Source organism: Phascolarctos cinereus, unplaced genomic scaffold (assembly GCF_003287225.1).
Source record: "Phascolarctos cinereus isolate Bilbo 61053 unplaced genomic scaffold, phaCin_HiC Scaffold_9;HRSCAF=440, whole genome shotgun sequence".
Lineage (NCBI taxonomy): Eukaryota > Metazoa > Chordata > Mammalia > Diprotodontia > Phascolarctidae > Phascolarctos > Phascolarctos cinereus.
The window spans coordinates 207,150,024-207,171,516 of record NW_027556402.1 but is presented as its reverse complement, the minus strand read 5'-3'; the positions used below and the strand labels follow the sequence as shown (position 1 = coordinate 207,171,516).

The 21,493-nt window shown below is 37.4% G+C and overlaps 1 protein-coding gene across 4 annotated transcripts in view; it reads right to left on the bottom strand.

Moving 5' to 3' along the window:
• TSG101 (tumor susceptibility 101) overlaps positions 1-21,493 on the bottom strand; it is a 93,543-nt gene that overhangs the window by 7,363 nt on the left and 64,687 nt on the right. For 2 of the 4 annotated variants that reach the window (XM_078148382.1, XM_078148380.1), the window contains one exon: positions 18,702-20,357. In XM_078148382.1, the coding sequence (XP_078004508.1) occupies positions 19,777-20,357 (581 nt within the window). In that variant the 3' untranslated portion in view covers positions 18,702-19,776. Of the gene's footprint in view, positions 1-325; positions 529-18,701; positions 20,358-21,493 lie in introns of those variants that run through there. The other 2 variants (XM_021005306.2, XM_078148381.1) reach the window with 2 other exon arrangements.

Here is a 21,493-nt window from a genome sequence, read left to right as displayed (position 1 = left end):
GTAGAGTATGCTCAAGGTATTAGGTGGCAGCATACAAACTAAGTCTACTGACTTTGAAGGGAGTATCATTTTCACCATATCATGCTAAGATGAACCATGAAAGTAAGTAACCAGGCAACAATTCTCAAAAACCTCCCTGTGATCTTTAAAAAGATCCAATCTCACTGAAAACACTATGTGACTGACCTTGGGCAAGTCACATAAGCTCTCTGGGCCTCAGTTTCCTCCTCTGCCTATATTCCCAAGAGTACCTGTACATAAATATGGCATGAAATGACATCCTTCATGGTTTCCAGAGAACATTTTACTGCCAAGAGCTGCTCACCACTTCCTGATCCAAGCGGGTTACCATCTCTTCCAGTTTCTGGTGACCTTTCTTCAGATCCTCCTCTGTGCGCTTTAAGGCATTGAGCTCTGCATGGGCACGATCTATTTCCTCTTTCATTCGCCATCTCAGCTTGTCACTAACTGCTGAAATGAGAGATGCTCGGATAGTGTCCTCACTGATTGTGCCGTCCCTGCTGGGACCTGTAGGATAAAATGAGAACACTATTGGCTTATTTCCTCACACCAGCTACTCTTTTCTTAGGAACCTTTCAGGACAGAATATGAACCTCAGCACTCTGAAGAGAGGAAAAGAATAAAATAATTCAAGGCAAGTATTAAACTTCTTCAGAAACAATGAAAAATCTTAAATGATAAACATCAGTAACTCCAAAATACCTACACTAAACACTATGATTTATTGCTGACAACAATAATAATATGTTAACGTTTAATATAAAAGAAGATACACAGCTATTTCACTAATTTCATGCATTTCAATCTTTGGTAAAAGTCAGATTTCATTCCAAGAAACTTCGAAACTGAATAAACCAAGTTAGACATACTTGCATGCTTAATTCTAAACTTGAGGTCAAATCTACCTGATACAGAAGCTAGAATGTCAAAAATACATAAAATTTCCAAGGGCCCAATATGCTTAGTGTAGTTTCTGTGGCTACCAAGGACCCCACCTTCTTTTCTCTTAAGCTGCGGTGATCTTTGCTGAACAACACATAAATACAAGAAATGAATAGCTAAACAAAAGAGAATGACATCCAAGAAACCAAGAAAAGCTGGTAAATTTATGTTTATTTCCAATCTGAGTCTTCAGAGTTCTCTGTCCATATAAGCCCTTCTTTTAAATTGAGTTATGTTTAATAGATTTCGTTGCGTATTTTGGAGCAATAAAACATTTAAAATTCCCAGAATATTTTCACCTCCCTCCTCTGAACCAAAAGCTTTTCATAAGCATCAATGTTCTTCAACTGTCTTCACTGAGACAAGCCAGTAATATAAAACTTGGCTTCTAAATGGCATTTTATCAAGTTTGATAGATTACATATGGAAAAAAGGCTACTGCCCACACATGAATACATTGACATGAACATTCATCAGAAGACTAACATGTAATATATTCACTTTGATTAAAAAATTCTTATCACCTATATATAATGTTCAGTTTTACGTAACTGGAAGACTACTTTGGTGCAAACTGAAAAAATTACCCAAACTCTCACTATACACTTCCCCTGTAAGTATAAATTTTCCAAGGATCAGTTTATGTCTTCTCTAAGGAGAGATTAAAGTCATCCAAAGTAATTTCAGCCAACTCCATCCATGTTCCTTATTGCCCCCACTTTGATCATAAGATCCCGGTTTTGTCATCATTCTCTCAGGTCTGTGGATCAGCCAAGTCACTGTCACATAGAAGCTGGTTCTTACCCAGGCTGCCAGGTTCTCCTGCACTTTGTAAAAATGATGATGGGAGGATTTTTGGTTCACATGTACCATGGGCAGAAAGAAGCATTTACAGTCTTGCTCATTCTCTGCAGATGCTGGCTCCTTGTTTCACATTTTCTCCACAATAAGAATTATTTCTTATGGTACATTTGTTTCTTGGCATCTGAGCTCTGGATTTTCACCTTCCTGCTCTAGCTGCTAAAATCTCCCTAAGAGCAGAAAGTGTTTTACACGTGGTCCAACTTTTCCTGTAGTTTGTTCTTATTTCAACCATATTCCTGTTTGCAAATAGCAAAACCAACAGTGCCAGCACTAAAAATGTCAGTGTTCGGGAAAGCCAGAACTGTATCCATCCTGTGAGGCTCACACAGCTGGTTAATTAATACCTGTTGTTGATGATCATCCTGTATGAAGGTTTACAGAATCTAATTATCACACACACACATATAAGTAGATTAATTTTAGGTATTTCCAAAGCATCTTAATAAATTTTTTACAACTTTTAATTTGCTAGACATCTTGTGCCTAGAAATAAAAAAAAATTAATAGAGGGCATCTAAATCTCCACAATTATGGTTAAGTACTACAGCCTTGTTGTTCTTAGTTCAATAGATCTCTCTTACTACCTCAATTTCCAAAGTTATCTGATTTTGTCACCAGTCACTGGTCCATATCATATATGACTCTAAAAAAAATTTTATTTATACACACACACACACACACACACAGAAAAACATTATGCATACTTCTATTTACCAGTTCTTTCTCTGGAGGTGGGTAGCATCTTCTTTCATAGGACCTCTGTAGTTGATTTGCGTCAGAACAACTTAGTCATTCAGTTATTCTCTGAAAAATATTGCTGGAACTCTACTGTATTCTTAATTTATTTTCTCTTGCTGAATACCCACTTCATGTCGATACCCTTTCTGACACTCTCTCTGTGTTTACCATCAAACACCTAATTTAGCCACCTAGTTATCCCAAGTATGCACAATTCTTTGCTATAGACGAAAAAGAATTTCCCACAACAGCTTCAATGCCATTACATTTCTAATTGGTTCTTCTGTCCATAATACACATATTCTTTAGCACCATCAATTCTTTCCTTAAATTTCTTCAAACTATTCATCCATCAAACATCTTTAACATTTCTGAAAAAGGCCTATTAGCATGAGCTACTTTTCCTTCTACCATGAAATTATCTTCTCTCAAATCAAGAGCTACCCATCCCCCTACAGAACCATACTGAACTTCTGGCCTGACTCATGCCCAATTCTTCAAACAGGCACATATGCCTTAATTCTCCCACTAGAACCCACAGGCTTTTCTAGTTCATTCCCAGTCATAATTAAGGCCCAGTCCCTTCCTTATCTAATTTCTTATCATTATACATCATACAATATGCTTTTTAATCTTCTGTCTCCATTTTTCCCCCTTTTGTGATGTCATGGCAAGACCCACTTCTCTTTCAAAATTTCTAGGCATTCTTTAAAACAATATGCATCATACTAAGACGTGAGACCGAAGAGGTCATCTACTATACTTCTCTTTCATTTTACAGATAAAGAAATTGAGGCTCAGAGAAGTTAAGGCACTTGTCCAAGGTCATATAGACCTGTCAGTGTCATAGGTAGGATTCAAACCCTATGAGTAGTGCTGACACTAAATCTGGTACTTTATTCATTACACACACACACACCCCTTCTCTTCAAACCTAGCTGCTTCTATTTACAACTTAATACTCTCAAGTGGCTCTTTATCCCTGTTTACATCTTTCTACTAAAATTTTATTCCAAATATGATATTACATCTCTTACATTCTGTGTGCAACTCATAGCCCTTTTAAAATCCAACTCTTCTGACTATGGGTGCTGAATGGCTCTCCAGCCAGCCTTGTCTTGTCACCTGTTTACTTCTTTTTATATCCAATCTCACTTTTCTATCAGCAAGTCTTTGACCAAGACCAATTCTACCTGCCAGGAAAATCCCAATCCCCTTACCTTAACCACCTCCAGGAAGCTTTTTGATTAACCATATATAAAACAAGAGAAATCTCAGGGCTGGAAGGCCTCTCAAAGGCCTAGTACAACCTATACCAGAATAAAAATCCTTCCTTCTGCAATGGACAAGTGGTCAACCAGCCTTTGCTTTAAGACCTCAAGTTAAAGGGAATCCACTATCTCCCAAGGCAGTATAATCCACTCTAATTTTTAGTAAAGTTTTCCTTTTATCAAGCCAATCTGCCTTTTCCTCAACTCTTATCCACTGTTCCTTCTTCTGGTGTTGAAGAGATTATCAGAACAGGTCTGATACCCAATTCTACATGCAACTTTTGAATACTTCAAAATATTATCAAGTCTCCCATCCTCACACCTTCCCCCTACTCCCCCCAGGCTCCCCAGCCAAATCTCTTCTTCTCCAGGCTGAAAAAGACCAGGGGGTAGAGGGGAAAGATGTGACAACCACCTTGAAAATTACCTAACATACCTGCAAAAAACTCCTACTCTCAGAATCATCTCACTTTATTTTTTCTCTAGTCTTCTGCCTGGGCCATCAACTTTTCTATTCCATCTATAACTACTAGTTACTAAATGAATTCTGGAAAGATCCTAGACAGTCAATTACGACTACTATGAAAATGACTTCCAGTGTATATCTAGCCCTCATCTCTCCTACATCTTCAACTGCTTGCTGAATATTTCCATCTGGATGAATTCCTGCATGCATGCACCTCAACAGGTCCAAGACAGAACTCATCATTTTCCTCATTAAACTTGACCTTCTAAAATCCCCTACTTGTTGAGGGCAGCAGCATTCTACCCACTCCCCTTTATCACCTTAGAGTCTGTATTTCAGATTCCTAATCTTCCTTCAGGCTCATTTCAGCTTAAAATGTTCCCTTTCCCTCTTCTATTTATTATACTTTGTCATATCCACTATTCCCTCTCTTCCTCTCCCTAGCAGAATCAGCTCCTTTAACTCAGAGAAAGTTTTGTTTGTTGTATCCATAGGGCCAAGAGTCCAATTCTTCGAAAAGAGTAGGTACTTAATAAATATGGGCTGAATTGAATAGCCATGACCTTTAAGAAATGCCTGTCATCTAGACCATAATGAGTTTCTTTTCTTTTGATTACATACAAATAAAACATATATAAAAATGCCCACAGTATATAAATATATCAATCACAAAAAGCACATAAATGTGGAATATCTATGAACAGAGGGAAGGGAAATAAATTACACAATATTATACCATATATTAGTTGAACCAGCTGAAACACTGAAGGACATAATACTAGTAAAAGGCCTAACTATATCTAGAAAAAGTATGGTAGGTCTGGTCAAGAATAAAATTACTCAATATAACTCAGAGAATAACTTCTATTAATTTTTTGACTGGAAGTCTCCCACTTCCAAAGTCTGAAAGTAAAGAATACTTTTAATTGAAGAGCTATTAATTTGTCAAAAGACAATGATAAGGACTCTAAATTACTATAGTAGGCCTAAATGAGTTAAATAAGGAGCAACAGCACCTTCATTCACTTGGGTGACCAAGAGAATTGCTGGGTGTGACAAGTAGTTTAATAATCTTCAGAATCTACTGCATCATTCTAGTGCTTCCTGTCCCACCCCATTATCTTCTGTTTCCACCTTTATCCTTTAACACCAAAAGAGAACTGGAGTAGATTTAAAGTGATTGTTTTACTTCAGTAGTTTTACTCTTCTTAAAAATCCCACTGAGCTAAACCTTTCATTTGTTATTCTATGAAAAAAAAAAAGCCCACTCTGCTTAATTCTACCAAAAAAAAAAGTGCTCTCTCTCTAAAAGAAAATATTAGTTCATTACTATTTCCATATTGCTTTTTAATTTTTAAAAATGAGGCTGTGGTCCTAAATGGGAAAATATGGTTTTAGTCCCTGCTTCAAGACATAATAGTGAGACAAAATAATTATTAGTAAATAAGATTCAGGTCTCCCTAATCTATCCTTGATTTTCTTATATCTCCTAGCTATTGCTTGATCTCTCATTATCTGCACTAAACTTAATAAAACTGTCTACTTCCAATGCTTCACTTCCTGAACCCTCCCCTCCTTTCCCCAAACAGTTGGGTTTTTATCCCCATAACCCTAACAAAATTGTTCTAATATCACCTGACCATTTCATACTTTACATTTATCATGTATGAAACTGAGAATGTCACTGCCTTCCCCTGACCCCTCCCCTGCCAAAATGTGCTTTCTGACTTTGCCTTTTGTTGCATCACCAGCACTTAGCATAACACCAGGCACATAGTAACACTTAATAAATACCATTAACTGACTTTACTAGGCACATAGTAACACTTAATAAATACCATTAACTGACTTTACTATTTCTATCAGTAGTACCACCACTTACCCAATCTTGTCATGCTCCTTGAACCTTGGTGTTATTTTATACTACCCCCTCCTCTCACCTTTCATATCCAATAAGCTGTTCCTCAAACTCAGCATGCCATCTCCCATCTCCGGGCCTTTGCACAACAGGCTTCCCCCATGCTTGGAACGTCCTCCCTCCTCATCGTTGCCTCTCAGAATCTTTAGCTGCCTTCAAGACTCAGTTCAGGTGTCATCTCCCACTTGCAGACTTTCCTGATCTCTCCCCCAGTTGTTATTACTCCTTTCTCAAATTCCCTTGTTTTTACTATCTGGTTACATGTTGTATTCTCGAAGAAGATAGTAAGTTCCTTGGGGGTTGAAGCAGTTTCACTTTTGTCTTTGCATTCCCAGCACCTAGCACATAGAAGGTGCTTAGTAAGTGTTTACTGAACTCCTATTTTCTTATGTCTCCCCCCTCTCCCAACAAAGTAATGACCTTTACCTCCTGAGATATCGGACAGTACTTTGTCTGAACTTCTCTTACATGCAGCATATATTACTTTGCAACATACTTATTTGTACACATCATAGTCCCCTAATTAGGCTGTAAGCTCTTCAAGGGCAGGGGCTCTGTATTTTCTTCTCCCCAGTGCTTCACAGAGTGCTCTCTGCATACTCTAGGCCTTTAATAAATGAATTCAGTAGAGTTGAAAGGTGAATTTTGTACATGAGCAGAAAGCTGGTTCTTCCTCAAAGTTATATTCTGAAGGATCGTCATTTTGAAATAAGTTTCAGCTGAAAACTGTGTACTTAAAATCCACCAACATTTATATCTGAAAGCATTTTCTTCACAATAACTCCATGGGATAGCTATTTTAAATATTATATCTCTTTTACCTGTTTCAGAGATTAAATACCTGTCTAAGGTCACAAAACTATTAAGTGTCACTGTCAGGATTTTAACTCAGGTTTTTTCTAAGGCAACTGTTCTTTTCATGACACTTGCTTCTTCCCTTGTATACAGCTTCAAGACAAACAATAGAGGGCTTTCACCAAATGTAGGATGGGTCCTAAATAACTGCTATAAAGTACCTAAACATCTAAATTGACAGGGACCTTGGGGAAGAGGGACGAGGTTTCCAGTGAAGTTACTCATTTTTTTCCCCTCTACCATTCAACAAACTTTTTTTCTGAGCACCTAATATACATAAGGTTCACAGTTTAGAGGCTGTGGGGGCCACAGTGAGACAAAAGATAATGTCCTTGGGGCAGCAAGCACTGGTCCTGGAGCCAGGAGGACCTGTGTGGCCAAGTCATTTGACCCCAATTGCCTTTAAAAAAAAAGACAATGTCCCTGACCTCGAGCAGCTTATGCCTGCCCACTTTTATTCTGTTTGAATTTCCTATCAGGTGTGAAATGTTATTTTGTTGGAAGGCTGGAATCAGGTTTAGGAGTTAAGTTAAAAATTAAAGTGTATTACACACAACCATTAAAGTAGGATAAATATGCCAACCTATTTACAGTCAAGACAGAGTCTTTCTCTTTCACTTCTTCTGATTCTAAAGCCTCTAATCTCTCTTTTAAAACAACTTACATTAATTGAAGACATTTTTCTATGAACCACAGGTATAATCTAGTAATTCAAAGAGATCCCAAACAGCTCTTCTTCAAAGGAAGATTTCTAATAATGGGAAAGTATTCTGACCAATGATGGAAAAAAAAAAAAGAAATTGTCATTAGGATGTCTGTTCCATAAATAGTAGCTATACAACAAAAGTAGCTCCGTATTTTATTTACTATTATAGCCTGAACTCACTCTATATAACTCTCAAGAAAGCTTAAAGTGAACATTTTGTATTGTCGTTTCCTTATTGACTTCCGTTATAATTTCATTTTTAGGGCCTTAAGGTATAATAACAATATTCTTCAGAATTCACCTGAAGAACATTTTATCTTGGTCAGTGGTTCATCAAAATTCAGTTCTTCCACAGAATATATGCAAGAAAAATACTTAAAATATCAAAGCACATAATCTTTCTAAAATCCTCAAAAGGAAATATTTTTCACATTCAAATATGCCACATGATTTTCATTTCATTAAAATGTTTCTATGGAATCCAAGGAAGTCAACAAGGAAGTCAAAGACTGTTATATTATCATAAATTCAGATACTAACAGACTTAATGAAACATTTTCCACACAAAAAGTGCTTCATAAAATCTAAAGTGATTTATGAAAGTAAGTTATTATCATCACAATATTCATCATAGAATTCAATGAGACAAATCAAAGTCGTAAGAGTAGGACTCCTGCTTATGAGAAAAGATATACACTCTGACACTTTATCAATTTATGTATCCCAGAAGCGTCAATGATAGGATCTTCTGCAAACAGTGGGGAAAATGCTAGATTTAGAATCAGAGAATCTGGGTTCTTAGTATCTCTGACACTTGCCTGTGTGACCTTAATAGTTCTCAATTTCAGTTTTCTTCTCTATAAACTGAGGTAGCTAAGACCAGAAGTGCCAAACCCTCTTCCAACAAAACTGCCCAATCGGATTAAAATGTAACTTGGAAATGTTTAACAAAATAGGGAAAAAACAGAGTACAACATAGATGATGTAAATTTGTGGTTTTTTAAGTCAATGTATGTCTGGGATCCTTTCTACTTGAGTTTGGGACCAGTGGAATTGATGACCTCTAAGGCCCCTTCCAGCTCTAAATCTAAGACCTCATCATCAACAACAACAACAACAAACTCTATCGTGTGGATTCTACGGAAAGATCTGGTGACAACCTGGTACAGTCAGGTGGATTGTGAAATAATTTAAAGACCATACACAAAGGAAGAAGATAGATGACATCTTGGAGGGCAATCTTTGGCAAGATGCTCCAGGAATCTGTTCTTGGCCACATTCTATTCAATAAATGACCACAGCATAATAGCACTGTAGATTATAAGCTGGAAAGGATCTTAAGGGTCATCCAGCCCAACCCCCTTATTTTTATAGCTAAGAAAACTGAGGTCTAGAATGATAAAAAAAAATTTTCCCAAAGTCACTCAAGTGAGATAGTAAATGGCAGAGCTAAGATTTCAACCCAGATACTGTTTTCAAATCTGGTATACTTTTCTTTGTATTACACTGCCTCTAGTTTTTCATCGATGAAATTTTCACTAATGATGTGAGATGACACACATGGCATGAAAATGAAATCTGCAGGTGACATTTTGAGATAGCAACAGCATCTTAGAAAAAAATCAGCAATGAAAAAAGATATTAAAAACCAAGAGCAAAGGTCCAAATATAAGATGTAACTTAAAAGCGATGCATGTAAAGTCCTATATTTAAGACTCTTTAAAGACAACTCCAAAAGACTCATGATGGAAAATGCTATCCACATCCACAGAAAAAACTATGGAGTCTGAATACAGATGGAAGCACACTATTTGCTCTCGTTTTCCTTTGTTGTTTTATGATTCTCGTGGTTCCTCCCATTAGTTCTAATTGCTCTTTACAACAAGACTAATGGGAAAATATGCTTAATATGAATGTGTAAGTAGAGCCTATATCAGATTGCATGCCATCGGGGGGAGGGGAAGGAGGGGGAGAAAATTTAAAGCTCAAAATCTTATGGAAGTGAATGCTGAAACTAAAAATGAAAAAATTTTTAAAAAAAGATTTTACAAATGACGGGAGAGACACAGCTAGACAACAATTAATTGGAAAAGGCCTGGACCTCCTTAGGGAGTAGGGTCCCCCTTACTAGCAGTGTTTAAGAAAAGGCTCAGGGATGTTTTAGAAGGGATACGTTGAACTCAGATGGCCTTGAGGTCTCATCCCAACAAAATTCTGTGCTTCTTTGATCTGGTGCTTGTAGTGGATCACAGCAGCTAAAAACAGCAAATGCAGTCTTAGGCTGCACTAAACAAAGCGTACAGAAGAAGAAGGTGGCAGTAGGAAGCAACAGTGCTGCCGTATTCTGCCCTGGTCAACCCACATCTGGAGGGCTGCGTCTAATCCTGAGTACCTTTTAATAGCAACAGAACCTGGAATGCCTAAGGAAGCATATACTTCATATGATAGGTAACTGAATATAGTTAAATCATGCTGTAGTAAGATAGGCTGATGGAATGGGAACTGGTTATAATAACCATCCACATTTATAAAGCACATTTACAAAGTTATTTCTCACAACTCAGAGAAATAGGTAGTACATTATTACCTCCACTTTACAAATGAGAGAACTAAGTCTCAAAGAAACCAACTGAGTTTGTACAAGTTCACACAAATGGTGTCAGGATTTGAATACAGGTCTCCTGACTCCTTGTCCTATACTCTCTCTACACCACACTGTGCTACCCGAAAACTTGAGATGACACACGATTCTGGTCTTTGCTTATATGAAAGACCAAATCAACATGAAGAGGGATTTAGATTTCTTTTACTTGGCTCCAGAGGGTAGAAACAGAAGCAGTGGGTGTAAGTTTCACAGAGGAAGACTTCAACTTAATATAAAAAGAGTAACTTCTTATCTAAAACAGTGGGATGGATAAGTTCTTCCATTACTGGATATAATGAGATGGAGGAAGTATATGAGTATTTGACAGGTGTGTGGTAGCTTCCTGCTTCAAGTATGGGTTAGACTAGATGAAGGTCCTACCACTGCCCCACCTGGAGATTTCCTGATTCCATAACTAAGAATTTTTAATTTGGCTCTTTCTACCTAGGAAAAAGTGAAGTAATGTAAAATGCAGATTACCTGGATACACTACACTTTGGGACTTTTCAGCCGTCACCATGCCCCAGGAGGCTCATTACTGGGATAACCTCATCAGCCTACAAGATCACACCAGCCTTGGAATTCCACCTCATCATTCCCCTCTGCCTTTCTGATTAGAGGGTGGAGCCATGAACTCCAAAACTCCACTTAAGCAGAGAGCCCAGCTTGGACATCTCTGCATTTCTTACTTGGCTATACTACTTTGGGACTTCTCTGACCTCTCTCCATCATGCTCCCACAACAGGACTGACCCCCCAACCCCCGTTCAGAAAGTCACTTGACAGTCTTATACTACTAAATAAGAGATAAAGGTTTTAGTTTCTGACCTGATCTCTGCAGCACTGTTAGTCTACACTATAGACTAGGGTGAGGCAACTAAGAATTTACATTTTTAAATAATTTTTTATTGAATTTGAAATGTAAAAATCAGTTTTGGTTTGCAACTGTGCAAAAACAGGTGGGCAGGTCAGGTTTGGCCCTCCTGGTAGTTGGCTAACCCCTGGTTCAGACCTACAAAAATTTTTGCTCCTAAATAATCTATACTAACTTATAAAAATTCACATGCAAATCCTGAAACTTGCCCATTTCTTTTATTGTAACTGACATTCTACTTTATTAGCACCATGCTGATATCTAACATAACAATCCAAAACCAGAATGGTCATACCACTAGAAGGAAATATAGTAAGCCAAGCGGAGGCAGCAGCCATTTAGCCCATCAAGGGCATGGTTCATTAAAGAAAGATAGATAAACCAAAACCAGACATTTTATTGTGTTAGCTTCATATTATGGCATTAAAATTATTATTAAAAATTCATGTAAGATGTATATGAAAAACTCCCTAATAACACTCAAAGAAAAACTATAGTTCAGAGAGTTTAAAATAAGAACCTGCCATTAAAAAAAAATTATTCACAGATAAGAAAAACAATCCAGTAAAACATTTCATCTTACTTAAGAAAAGACCCTTTCAAATGTACCACCATGGACATAATTAGTTTGACTTTAAGAAGAATTGTGGCACAGTGCCATAGTGCAATGACTGACCTTTTCCCCTGCAGGATTTGGTTTCAGAAGTGAGCTTCTTAGTAGTAACCATCAGAAAGACAAACTGTGCCAGATGACCGTAAGAAACTTGTCTAGCACCAAAACTTCACTTAAAGGTCAAGCTAGGATCCAACCACTTAAATTTGTTGACTACCACAGGATAGGTCATGTGGAATTTTCGTGATGTCCATCAAAAAAGATACTAGTCTAGCAATGTTGAGGGCTCACCATCCTGCCAGTCACCAGATTTTTTTCTTGTTCCCTCAGCCCATACATTCAGTTAGTCGCCAAGCACTGTATATTCTAACTCTGTAACATTCCTGGCATCTGACCATCTCTCTATTCATGTGGCCAATATCCTCTTTTAGGTCCAAATCAGCTTTTCTGACAATAGTTGCCTAATCCCTCCCCTTGCCTCAAGTCTCTACTTTCTCATCAATCCCCTACCTGGTAATATTCTTAGGGACAAATCTGACCACATCACTTGCCAGGCCAAACAACTCCAAAAAATACCTATCGCCTCTAGCATCAAATAAAAACTCCTGTCAGGCACTTCAAGCCCGTTGCAACCTGGCTCCAATCCACCTTTGCAGTCTTATGCACCATGCTCCATTATCTCATCTTTCTGCCTTTGTACAGCAGGCTGGAATATGTTGCTTCCCCATCTCCGCCTCTCAGAATTTCTAGTTTCCTTTAAAGTTCAACTCAAATGCACCCCTCCTACACAAAATCGTTTCTGATCGCCTCTCCACTTTTACTCTCACCAAATGTGTACGTGTTGTTTGTGCTGTAGAATGTGAGCTTCTGAAGGGTAGGGACTATTTCATGTTTGTCTTTGTATCCCTAGCGCCCAGCGCTTAATAAATGCTCACTGACTGAATGTATGCGTCTGTATCTGCATCTGCTCCATGCTGCCATACTTCAGAAACACTGCACCTCAAACATTTTTACCAACAATCACCAATTAATAATTACCTACAATGAAAGATCCTGTATCAAAAAGACAACTCCGCATCCACAAAATGATTGCCCCCAAAAGAAAATACAGAATTACTGCACAGCAACTTCCCAATCCCTTGCTTTTCCCTAACAAAAGTAAAAAGGCTACTGTCCCCTCCTCCCAGTGACACTCAAGGGTCCACAACATGACAGTCATCAGCCAGACCTTCCCAGCTGCCAGCATCATCCCCTCCCCCCACCAAATTACCTTATGTTCAACTTGTATCTCGACAGGCATATACTGTCTTCCCCAATAGAACATAAATTCCTTGAGGGCAGAAGTTTAAAAATTTTTTTGGTATCTAGCATGCTGCTGGGCATACAGTAGGTGCTTAATAAATGCTTATTGACTGATTCTGAACCCTCCACTTGCCCCTTCCTTGTTCAAACAGGGACAAGTCCTACCTATCCTCTCACCACATTATTTCTCTCATCTGTTACAGCCCTGGTCATCTCACTTGGACTAACATACTGGTCTCCCTGCCCCGAGCCCCTCACTTTATCAGCCCAACTTTTATACAGCTGCCAAATGGACATTCTGAAAACCCAGTATCACCATGTCACATCTCTGCTCAAGAAGATCCAGTGGTTCTTTAAGGGCTTTTGCATAAAATACAAACCCCTCTGTTTGGTATTTTAAAGTCCCTCAAGACCTGACTCATAGCTATCTTTCCAGACTGATTGCCCCTTACACCCCTAAATCCATCAATGGATTGCCAAACCAGCCTATTGAGAGTCTCCCTACATGCATGCTGTTCCTTCTTCTTCCTGCCTGTCTTTGCACCCTGTCCTATGCCAGGAATAGAAAGTTCTCTCTTCCCTTCTGCTTCTTGGAACCTCTAGATCCCTTCAAGACTTTCCTCAAAACTGCTACAAAAACTGGAAAACTAGATACAGACCAACATACCAAGATAAGGTCAAAATGGGTACAGGATTTACACATAAAGGAAGATACCATAAACAAATTAAGAGAGCATAAAATAGTTTATCTGTCAGATCTACGGATAAGGGAAGAATCTATAACCAAACAAGAGACAGTATTACAAAACATAAAATAGATAACCGATTATATAAAATTAAGACATTTTTACACAAACAAAACAAACAAAAGCAACCAAAATTATAAGGAAAGCAGAAAACTGGGAAAAACATTTTGCATTAAGTATCTCTGATAAAGGCCTCCATTTCTCAAATATATAGATAACCGAGCTTAACTTATAAAAATATAAGCATCCTCCAATTGACAAATGGTTAAATGATATGAACAGGCAGTTTCAAACAAAGAAATTAAAGCTATCCAGTCATATGAAAAAATGCTCTAAAAAATCACCATTAGAGAAATGCAAATTAAAACAGTTCTGAGGTACCATCTCACACCTATCAGATTGGCGAATATGGCAAAAAAGGAAGATAATAAATGTTGGAGTGGATGTGGGAAAACTGGGACACTAATGCCCTCTTGGTGGCATTGTGAACTGATCCAATCATTCCAGAGAGCAATTTGGAACTATGCCCAAAGAGCTATAAAACTTCATACCCTTTGATCCAGCAATGCCACTGCTAGATCTATATTCCAAAGACATAAAAAAAGGGGGGGGGAGTGGGAAAGGACCTATTTATACAAAAATACTTATAGCAGCTCTTTCTGCGGTGGCTAAGAATTGGAAATTGAAGGGATGCCCATCAACTGGAGAATGGCTGAACAAGCTGTGGTACATGATTGCAATGGAATATTATTGTGGCATAAGAAATGACAAGCAGGATGATTTCAGAAAAACCTAGGAAGACTTAACATGAACTGATGCATAATGAAGTGAACAGAACAGGACACATTAATAAAAGTGCACACAATAATAGCCATATTGCTCGATGAAGAACTATGAATGACTTAGTTATTCTCAGTAATACAATGATTCAAGACAATCCCAAAGGACTAATGATGAAGCATACTATCCGCTTCCAGAGAAAGAACTTATATTGTTTGAATACAGACTGAAGCATGCTATTTTTCACTTTCTTTCTTTCATTCTAGTCTTCCTGTACAAAATGACTAGTATGGAAATATTTTACAAGACTGCTTACCTGTATCAGAGTAGGGAGAGAGGGAGGGATAGAATATAGAACTCAAAACTTTTTTTAAAAAGTGGTTAAAAAATATTGTTTTAGCATATAATTGGGGGAAAAAAAGAAAATAATAAAAAAAACCTTTCCTCAAATATGCCTGCCACAAAAAGCTTCTCTTATTTTCCTAGTTGTTAATGTTCTTTTTGATCAAATTATTTTGTATACCTTAAAAAAAAACCACACGCCAAACTTATCTGTGTACTACTTAAGCTCCTGGAAGACAGCAACTATTTTCATTTTTGTACTCCCAACTCCTAGCCCAGTGCCTGGCTCATAGTAGAAGGAGGCACTGATAAAAACGCCTGAACTGAAATCAATCTACTTATTTCCTTAAAATAAGTGAGTACTTAAAACACAACTGTTAAGTTTGTGTCAAAACTGAATAGCAATCTATGGAGCCAAAAATAACCCCAAATGAGCAAGCAATTACTGTCTGCTTAGGAACAGGATTAAGGTCACCTTTTTATTCATTGGGGGGGGTTGGGGAGGAAGATAAAAAAGTGAAGTAAAGGCAACAGTGTAACAGTTGTCCAGGGACTTTTTTGGGCTCAGAATTAAACCTTTAAAGACTGGTAAATTTTCTCAGATTCTTCATTGAAGAAAAGTAGTATTTACTGGACCCCATGAATATACATGAACTATCCCCTCAAAGAAATCAAAGTACTGATTTTTAGAGTTGTGAATACTCCTGAAGCTATATTCTTTAAGCATTAAAAATTTTAGTCTACATATATAATGGACAAAATCTGAGACATTCAAATTAAAGCAACAAGTTAACAACTTTGCAAACAAGGAACAACAAAAGATCATGTCAGACAGGTGCAGGGATACTGGGCAAGTGTGGCATTAAAAAAAACACTCAAAGTAGAAAAATGCAGATGTATATACTCTAGTGAAGAAAAGGTGCCTCTAAAAAAGGGTTCCAGTCTTTAGGAATGGCTCTTCTCACAGAAATAAATTTTTCCACGAAATAAGAAACAATGATTTACCTCATGATTCAGAAACAATTGCGTGTTTCTATTTTAAATAATGATGAGGAACTGGGAAAATCAAATTGATTCTGATTTCATTTTGTAATTGATTCTCTTCTATATCATCATTACCATTTTGTATAACTACCTAAAGTCACATTCCTTTGTCTTTAATTTAAGTTCAGAAGTTTAAAAGTTCAGCTTTCCTATAACAACCAGTTTTCCTAAGTTTAACTCTTTAGCTAACCAACAAGTCACATTTTAATGGAAAGAAACCTGTTATCTCTACAGCACCATCTGGTATCTCTCTATGACCTTTAATTACCCTTGCACAATTAAATGAAATGTTATTCTTATAGGCTACAAGTGGGCTCAATCAATCAGCAATTTCCTAGCAACAGGGTGGAAGGAGGGGTTGTTGCTAGCCCTGCCCTGCATTCCTGATGTCTATCCAATTATATTGTCCCCTATGTCTATGATACTTCAGACTCTGTAACCAATCATATTTTCCCCCATCTATGATGCTACAGGCTTTATAACCAATCATATCATTCTACTCATCTATGAGGCTGATTTCTAATTTTTAGATGCTCCTCCTTTTGTCTATAAAAATGATCTGCCAGTTGTCATTTGAGGTCTTTCAGCTTGCTGGGGAGCAAAGAGACCCCTTTTCTTGGTAACTCCTAGTCTTACCAATAAATCGATCATACTTGGAGACTGGTGCCTCATCTACCTTAATTTCAATGACAGAACCAACATTATACCCCATGTTTCCTACATTACTGAAAAAGAATATGAAAACAATATAAAACTGTAAGGAAGGCACTTCAAGCACTGAGTATGCAGCAGTCACTTTCATTTTGTAAAATTGGCATTTTTGTTAAAACAAAACTAACTTATCAGCATCTATACCTCCACTCCCTTTTGAATCACTGACTCCCCAAGATTACAGGAAAGTGCTACTTACCCTGATGATGAGGCAGGTATTCCCAAAGGAAGTCTGAAAGATTGTAGAGAAGCTCACAGACATACACACACACACACACACAGAGTGTGTGCACTAGTGTAACCCCGGCATGTGTGGGGTAGCATATCCCGGAAGGACAGTTTCTGTAAGCCAAGCTCATTACATACATCCAAGAATGTTGGAGAAGGAAGGACAGCCATTCGACAAAACAAAGACAAGAAAACTGTATAATGTTTACTAGCTGTTATCCTCTAGAGAAGGTAATAAAACAAGCAATTATTTCTATACATGTTCAGTTTCTTTGTTTTCTCTTCAGTAAGTATTCAACTATAACATTTATAGTCCTTCATACTCTGACACTTTAAAGTAAGGTTTTAACATGAAAAAACCACTTTCTCAAATTCTTGTAAATATTATCCATCTACAGTTACTAGTTTACTTGCTTTTATAAGCGACTTCTGAAAATTACATTATTTAGAAAATGTTTTCAAAATGGAGTTTTGCAAGTGTCCACCTCAATGGGCTAGAGTTCCCATTTACAACATCTTACTGCAGAAGTCCAGACACCATGTTGTTCCATGCCATGTATGTATCAACAAACAATAACCAAACTGTAAAGGCCACAGCTCTTAATTTGAGATTACAATTATACAAATTATATCCAAACACTGCTTCACATAAATGTCTAAATGTGGTACTATATATGGACTTTGCCAAGGCACATCTGTGCCTTGTACAGGGTGTCCAAAGTACCCTGTCATGTGTTAAACATAGCTGCCACCAATTGAGTATTATGTTACTAAAAACTTCTTTCCCCAGATGACTACTAATCCTAGGATTCTCCAAAAGAGTACTCAAAAAACTTAGCATAAACACAAATACCACTGCAATGTTCTCACTACTAACAAGTAGCATCACCACAAAAATCACACTGTATCCATATTACAGACCTGCTATTACAACAGTCTGAGAAGTGTAGAAGTAATATGTACTAATTGTAGTCATCTATACAACCTTCTGAAATTGGACCAGGATTAAGGATAGAATACTTCTATTCTTTCAACTAAGATGGGACCAATGAATTCCCAAACTCTCTGACACTTGACCTCTATTCTCATATACCAGATTTCACACAAGACAAAATTTCCCTTCATACGATCACAAGACGTACTGCTGGAGCTGGAAGTGTCTTTAAAGATCATTTATTCCAACCACTTTGTTTTACAGAAAAGGAAATGGAAACTCAGGGAGGCTTATAAAGGAGTTTGCCTATGGCCACACAAGCAGTATTTAGCAGAGCCAGGACGTGAACCCAGGTCTTTTGACTCCAAATCCAGAGCCCTTTCTATTATCTCATGTTGCCTCTCATTTTTAGAGATGAGGTGGTTAAAAATAAAAGACATGTACATCTATGTTCAAATTATTTCCTCTTTTACTCCCTTAGTAAGAAGGGAACAGAAGGAACTCTGCATAAAAGTTTGACCATATCAACAATTACATTAGGGCAGCACTGTCTGTAATGCTACTCTAACTCCTTAAACCAAGAAGGCAGTTTATTCATTTTTCACCATTCACTGAACAGGGGCAAATTAACAAATAAAGTACAATAAATATTTTACAATAAAATCTAGACGATAGAAAGAGTTTTCAAGGGCTATACTCTAAATTCTTTTTAAAATTAGTTTTATTTTGTTTAAACCTTTTAGTACATTAAAAAATATACAATCCATTTCACAAGTACGATTTTGTTTAGCACAGCACTAAACGCTTGTGGCTAAATTAAATGATTTTAATAGAGTCAGAAAGTAAAATTTGATTTGGGCCCTAAAAATTTTTCTTGCAAAGCATAAATTAAAATACTGGTTATTAAGATCACTATGCAAGAAGTCTTCAGTAGTGTAATGCAGCTTGAAAAAATAAACCAAAAATGTGGGCCTATTAACTAGAGAAATTACATATGTAATGTGTGTAACACACATGAAAAACATCACTATGGGAGACACAAATGGTACAGGATTGATCCAGCAAACAAATGTGACTACTCAACACTCTACTGCCAGAGCTTAAAAGCCATTACTGTTATACTGGTGAATAACAAAACCAAACCAAACCCAGCTCTAAAGTAGTTAAAGTTACGTCAGAAACAGGTGGGAAGAGATTATGCAACTGGAAGAGGACAAAATGGTAGAGAAACAAACCTTTTTTTTTAGTGTCAAAGAGAAATTATAAAAAGTAGACAATATGTTTCAGGACACTCAAAATAGGTTTCCAACACCCAGTAGCTGTTTGTAAACTTAGGACATACCAAAAAGATCTGTATGTAAAAATACGAGGCCTAACCTATTTGACAGTATCTCTTTAAATAAATTACAAGCATTACGTCATACACCAAAAAGAAAAGAAAATTTTAAAAAATCATATCAAACAGGTCCTGTTAGAAAACACAACTTTCCATTTCGGTATAGCATTCCACTGTAACAAAGGAGAAATCAATGCTTTCTGCCATTTTGGCCAGAAGCACCACTATCCCTTCAGGGAATTAAATCAGTCCAAAAAACTGTCCCTTTAGATATGATGTAGGCATACTAGTCTCTCCAAGGGCAAAAGTCACCCTTGTTTTAGTGGGAATTCCTCCTGAAGTGTCCAAACATTTTCCTACTTTGGGTCAGGTTCCCAGGCCAGAAGTGATCCTTGTAGCCTTTTTTCCCTCCCCCTCACCGCCCCCCCCCAAATTCCCTCAGTTAAATCAGAGTTTCCAAAACACTAAGCAAATCCAGGTTGAAGACATCGGTACCACTCTCTGATAAAAGGACACCATCTAGATGGAATAAACCTGGAGATGCTGGTACAAGGGTGTCATGCTTGATAACGCATCCTCCGATGGTCTTCATAAAGTTGCTCATTTCTAGATTGACCCTCTTCATACATTTATACATAACCTTCTGAGGTTTTTCTTGGTTCCATGCTTTTCGGGGTACAATGTTGGACCACACTAAAATGACGTTCTTGAACATCTGCTTGATAAATCCTAAATCTTTCTTAATTCGGATCATAATATCCAACAATCTTATTGCTCCCAGATCATTGCCACCCAGGTGTATCACAAGCACATCAGGATCTGGCAGATGCCGCCGTGCATGAATCAAAGTGGGTATTAACTGATCCCACATCATGCCACTCTTTCCTAGCCAGTGGAGTTTGGCATCCTCTACTCGAATGCCCAGCTGTGGACCAAAGCTTCTCTTGAGTGCCCGTTTTTCTGCCCAGAAAACATACGAATGACCACAAATCCATACCTGCTTCTGCTTTCTTCTGGCATCTGCTATTAAGAGAACACAAACAAGTATTAATGTTTTCTCCTGAATTCAAATCTTTTTAATGTGATCGTGGTCTAGTAGTACTAAGTTTATAATTTTATTTTCTTCTATATTTTGGCATAGCTGTATTCCCAATCCTTTTTATTTTTAAAGAATCCCATTTGTTAAAAAAAAATTCATTACATAATCTGGAGAAGCATAAACTTAAATTTTATTTACGTTTCATCCACAGGTATCAAGAAAAGTTTACCTTCCTTCAGATGCCTTTGCTGGTAAACAATGCCTGCACTGGATAGAAAATCTAAGGAAAGTAATCCAAGTTCCACATCCTTTATGGCTGATCTTCCAGTGGAATACATTTTTGGTAGTCACCTGCAAGGATGATGTCCTAAAACACACTTGGTCTTACAATGGCTTTGGGGGCAAAAGATTATTCATAGATGATAAGTTTCCCCATCCCCTAAAGAACAAAACAAATTTATTAAAGTGTTATTCCAACTGCCCAGTCAGGCTCATCACACCAAGGGTGATAACTCTTTCCTTTACCAGACATCTGCATTCATGGCCCAGCCAGCTCTTTACTTGTACTACAAAGTCAAGAGTTGGTACTGTAAATGTATGAATTTCACTTGTGGGAAATTATTGCTTAGGCAATGTAAAAGCTACTAAAGGAAATGCTCGAAATAACCACTTGGTTTTCTATGAATGCTTTTTAAAAAACTTCACTGAACAGGGTCATAGAATGAACCTTCAACATTGAGTCCGAAAGCCTACTTCATCATTATCTCAGATAACAGACTGCATTCCCTGCAGTCGTATTAACAGCTCGATCTTACACATTAAAAAGAAGAGATCCTTTAGTGCAACACTAATTTATATATACAAGACCACTAGCCTCATCAGAACTATAGGCACCTCAGAATAAGGTCCTTCCAGAACAGATAAGCCCTCTGGAATCTTCAACCACACCATCTATATATCATCAAATTCGACTTGTGCTGAGCTTCAACAAGTACTAAAAATGACTGATAATTTTCATGGCATCAAGCACATATAGTAACATATCAGCTATTTGTGAATGTTAATATTCAAAATATACTTCCACAGTTCTGCTATTTCTTATTCCAATCAGTGTTAAAGT